The 5,000-nt window shown below is 43.8% G+C and overlaps 1 protein-coding gene across 8 annotated transcripts in view; it reads left to right on the top strand.

Annotated features, from left to right (window-relative positions):
• Nucleotides 1-5,000, top strand: part of LOC123513850 (serine/arginine repetitive matrix protein 2-like) — a 146,395-nt gene that overhangs the window by 32,920 nt on the left and 108,475 nt on the right. For all 8 annotated transcript variants that reach the window (XR_006677463.1, XR_006677462.1, XM_045271263.1 and 5 more), the window contains one exon: nt 4,701-5,000. This exon is cut by the window's right edge and continues 69 nt beyond it. Coding sequence is in view for 6 of the 8 variants with exons in the window: in XM_045271263.1 (XP_045127198.1) it covers nt 4,744-5,000 (257 nt within the window). In the remaining 2 variants the exon portion in view is untranslated. The remainder of the gene's footprint in view (nt 1-4,700) is intronic.

Raw genomic sequence — 5,000 nt, 5'->3', positions numbered from 1 at the left:
TCTCTCTCTCTCTCTCTCTCTCACCTTGACTCACCCTCCACTCAGGCACAACTTCTGCTACTATTATAACCATTTCCTTCTCCAACAAATCATTCGTGACCTTCCACAGTCTCAAGATACTCCCAGCCAGCACTCGCGCCTTGCCCTTCACGCTGCCACTCTCCTCATCACATGCGACGAACAGGAGAGAGAGAGAGAGAGAGAGAGAGAGAGAGAGAGAGAGAGAGAGAGAGAGAGAGAGAGAGAGAGAGAGAGAGAGAGAGAGAAGCAATAGACACGTAGACGGATAAACAGACACACGTGGGAGAGTGATGGTACAGACACGTAACGACACATACAGGCACATACAGGAGATGGACGGGATCAGTCAGGAAAACGACTCAACTTTTATTAGTCAAGAATAAAAATCCACTTCGTACTTTTCCCTTCCATCACACCGTCGGCCAGTTTACTTTACTCTTTTTCTTTTTAACAGCACTTATGTATTGTTGTATGCACGTCTATCAAACACACACACACACACACACACACACACACACACACACACACACACACACACACACACACACACACACACTCCGTGAAATGAGCGCAAGAAGAGGTGACGCAGCGCTTGTCCGTAAGAAACATGCGAGAGGAATCGACTCATTTATCTAGGTGACGGGAGGAGGCATGACGCTGCTACCCAGAGGCACACCTATTTATGGCGTGTCTCGATGGAAAATGAGGCAGATGCGCGTGCGAAAGTCTGAAAAAAAAGTACGAGAGGCATGTTAATGACAGGTACACATGAGGGAGGTATTCAGCCCGCAAGATAGAGAAAGGTAGGTGGGAAGAGAAGTGATAAGAGAGATAAGTAAGACGTAGACAGGTGACAAGTTAATAACATATGAGGTTCCTGGACAAAGGCGAGGTCGTGGCAGCAAGGAGGAGGTCAGGTGCATTAGTGGAAAGGTAATAAGAGAAACAAATGTAGATTGTGGAGAGGTGTCAGATCAGGGGTAATAAATATAGCACAGGTGGCTTGAGTTTGGACAAGTGTGTTTAATTACGTGTGTGTGTGTGTGTGTGTGTGTGTGTGTGTGTGTGTGTGTGTGTGTGTGTGTGTGTGTGTGTGTGTGTGTGTGTGTGTGTGTGTGTGTGTGTGTGTGTGTGTGTGTGTGTGTGTGTGGCGTTGACCACTTCCACGTCTAAACTATTCCATGCTTCCACCCTTCTATGAGGGAAGCTATATTTTTCACATCTCTCCTATAAGTGGCCATTTTAGTTTTTCCCATGCCCTCTCGACATTCTTCCATTCCACATACACAGATCTTCCCTATCCATTTTTCCATGCCAATCATCACTCTGTATATTGCTATCAGGTCTCCCCTTTCTTCTGTTTTCCAGGGTTGGAAGTTGCATTCTTTTCAGTCTGTCTTCATAAGTCAAATCTCTTAAGTCAGGCACCATTTTCGTTGCAGCCCTCTGTACTTTCTCTAGTTTCCTTATGTGTTTCTTTAAGTTCGAGCCCACTGTATTGTTGCATATTCAAGCCTCGGTCTTATCATTGCAGTAATTATTTTCTTCATCATTTCTTCATCTAGATATACGAACGCCACTCTTATGTTCCTCAATAAGTTCAATACTTCTCCAATTATTTTGTTTATATGTCTCTCTGGCGATAGGTCATTGGTAATTGTCACCCCAAGGTCTTTTTCTTCATGACTGGTTTTATGTCTTCATTTCCTATCTTGTACATACTCCTGATTCTTCTTTCACTCTTGCCAAACTCTATTTTCTTGCATTTTGTCGTGTTGAACTCCATTTGCCATGTACAGCTCCATTTCCATATTCTGTCCAAGTCTTCCTGGAGTAGTTCGCAATCTTTGTCACATCTCACTTTTCGTAACAATTTTGCATCGTCTGCAAATAGGCTCACATAACTGGACACCCCATCCACCATGTCATTTATGTAGACTGCGAACATTACTGGTGCCAACACTGATCCCTGTGGAACTCCACTCTCCACCAATCCCCATTCTGATGGTCTGTCCTTAATTATTGTTCTCATTTCTCTTCCTACCAAAAGTCTTCCATCCATTTTAGTAAACTGCCATGCACTCCTCCTACCATTTCAAGTTTCCAGATCAGTCTCTGGTGTGGTACCTTATCAAAGGCCTTTTTTAAATCCAGATATATTCCATCAGCCCAACCATCTCTTTCCTGTATTACATCTATCACCCTCGAATAGTAACATATCAGGTTTGTCGTGCATGAACGCCCTTTCCTAAAACCAAATTGACACTCACAAAGTATGTCATTTTTCTCCAAGAAGTCTGTCCATCTATTCTTCACCACCCTCTCACACATCTTAGCTACCACACTTGTAAGTGACACTGGTCTATAGTTCAATGGGTCTCTCTTGTTACCTGATTTATAGATTGGGACAATGTTAGCTCTTTTCCAGTCTTGGGGCACTACACCTTCCCTTAATGAGGCATCAATTACTTCACAAACTTTTTCTGCCAATTGCTCCCTGCATTCTCTTAAAATCCATCCTGATACCCCATCAGGTCCCACAGCTTTTCTCACTTCTAAACTCCCCATCATGTTCTTGATCTCCTCCACAGTTACTTGAAACTCCTTCATAATCCCTTTCTGTTCCATTACCAGTGGTTTGTCAAAAGCAGTCTCCTTTGTGAATACCTTCCGAAAGCATCCATTCATAGCCTCTGCCATTTCCTGGGATCTTCACTGCATACTCCATTTACTTCTAAACTTTCAATACTTTCTATTTTTGATGTTGTTGTTCACATGTCTGTAAAAAGCCTTGGTTGGTCTTTACATTTATCAATTATATCCTTTTCTTGTTTCTTTCTTTCTTCTCTTCTAATCAACACATATTCATTTCTTGCTCTTTTGTAACTTTCCCACTGCTTAATCCGTCTTTTCCTTCTCCACCTCTTCCATGCATCCTCTTTTCTTGTTCTAGCCTTTTCACATCTATCGTTAAACCAGTCCTGCTTTCCAACTTCTCTATGTTGTCTTATTGGTACAAATTTTTCTCACCTTCTTTGTATATTTTTATAAATTCCTTCCACTTTTCATTTGCTCCTTAGCACTCTTGAATTTCATCCAATTTGTCTCTTGAAAGAATTTCTTTAGGTTTCCAAAATCTGTCTTGGCATAATTCCATCTTCCCACTTTATATTCTTCATTTCTTCTAGATTTCTCTTCGTCTATCACCTTGAACTCCAAAACTGCATGATCACTCTTTGCTAAAGGGCACTCCACCCTCATCTCCTCAATGACCATTGGCTCTGTACTAAAGACCAAGTCCAGTCTTGACGATGCTCCCTCTCCTCCAAACCTAGTATCTTCTTTGACCCACTGAGTTAACACATTTTCCATTGCCAGTGTCAATAGTGTATTTCCCCATGTTGTCTCTGATCCTTCCATTGACCAGTCCTCCCAACACACCTCTTTACAATTAAAATCTCCCATCATTATAGTTCGTTCACAGCCACCCAACATTTCTTCCAGACATGTTCCTGTATCACTTATCATTTCTTCATATTCCTGTACTGACCATGCATTTGTCTTAGGTGGTACGTACACCACTATGTAGTGCCTCTTTTTCCTTCATTAGTTTCTGCTCTGATCTTTAGCACTTCTGCCTTTCCCATACCTTTTTTCACTTGATCCACCTTTATATCTTTTTTAACCAGCAACATCACTCCTCCTCCCATCTTACCTACTCTATTTCTTTTCCAAACGTTATATTTCCTTCTCCAACCTTCATCAGGTCTTCTCCTCTCTCAGTTTTGTTTCAGTAAGACCCACAATATCTGGGTTCTTGTCCCTCAAGTAATCGTTGAGTTCTAAAATCCCCGATATCACTCCATTTATGTTGGAATACATTACATTTCGCTCATATGTAAGTTTCTTTAGTGTGTGTGTGTGTGTGTGTGTGTGTGTGTGTAATTCACTGTTTGATCTGCTGCAGTCTCTGACGAGACAGCCAGACGTTACCCTACGGAACGAGCTCAGAGCTCATTATTTCCGATCTTCGGATAGGCCTGAGACCAGGCACACACCACACACCGGGACAACAAGGTCACAACTCCTCGATTTACATCCCGTACCTACTCACTGCTAGGTGAACAGGGGCTACACGTGAAAGGAGACACACCCAAATATCTCCACCCGGCCGGGGAATCGAACACCGGTGTGTGTGTGTGTGTGTGTGTGTGTGTGTGTGAGAGAGAGAGAGAGAGAGAGAGAGAGAGAGAGAGAGAGAGAGAGAGAGAGAGAGAGAGAGAGAGAGAGAGAGAGAGAGAGAGAGAGAGAGAGAGAGAGAGAGAGAGAGAGAGAGAGAGAGAGAGAGAGAGAGAGAGAGAGAGAGAGAGAATTTGCGTTGCACCTGATCGTAATACAGGAGTTACATAGAGAGGCACAGACCAAGGACGATGTGAGGCGACAACTTATTACGCGGAACAAATAATCGCTATACACTGCCCGGATATTAATGAAAGACGAGCGAAATTACCCGTTACTCGACACGATTAATTCTCGCCGAGTAGCCCCATTATGTAGTACGCCCCGCTGTGTGATGGGACTAGCACCTGTCACATCACCAATAACAACAGCACGCGCACGCTACACCTTACAACCAATCACACCACAACACGATAACCTCCTACTGTCCCCTTCCACAGGTACTGAATACGTGACACTGGCGACACAAAGGCGACAGACACCATGAAGGACATGAACAACTCCCTCGCCTCGAAGGACAAGACCCTGAAGGAAACGCTGAAGTCCGCATCATCCCCAAGGACATCTGAATCCAGGCTTTCTTCAGTAGCTAATGGGAATGCGAATGATCTTGACCACTTACAGGCCGAGGATGAGCACCTGATGTCCACTGTGACTCCTACAGCAGGGGATGTTAGCAAGGAATCCGCGGAGAGCCAAGGAGAGGCGCCCCCGTCCACAATGTCAGTGGGTTCTCTGGT

The sequence above is a fragment of the Portunus trituberculatus genome, chromosome 37, assembly GCF_017591435.1.
Source record: "Portunus trituberculatus isolate SZX2019 chromosome 37, ASM1759143v1, whole genome shotgun sequence".
Taxonomy (NCBI): Eukaryota; Metazoa; Arthropoda; class Malacostraca; order Decapoda; family Portunidae; genus Portunus; species Portunus trituberculatus.
The sequence above is the reverse complement of the archived record's forward strand: the minus strand, read 5'-3'. Positions and strand labels throughout refer to the sequence as shown.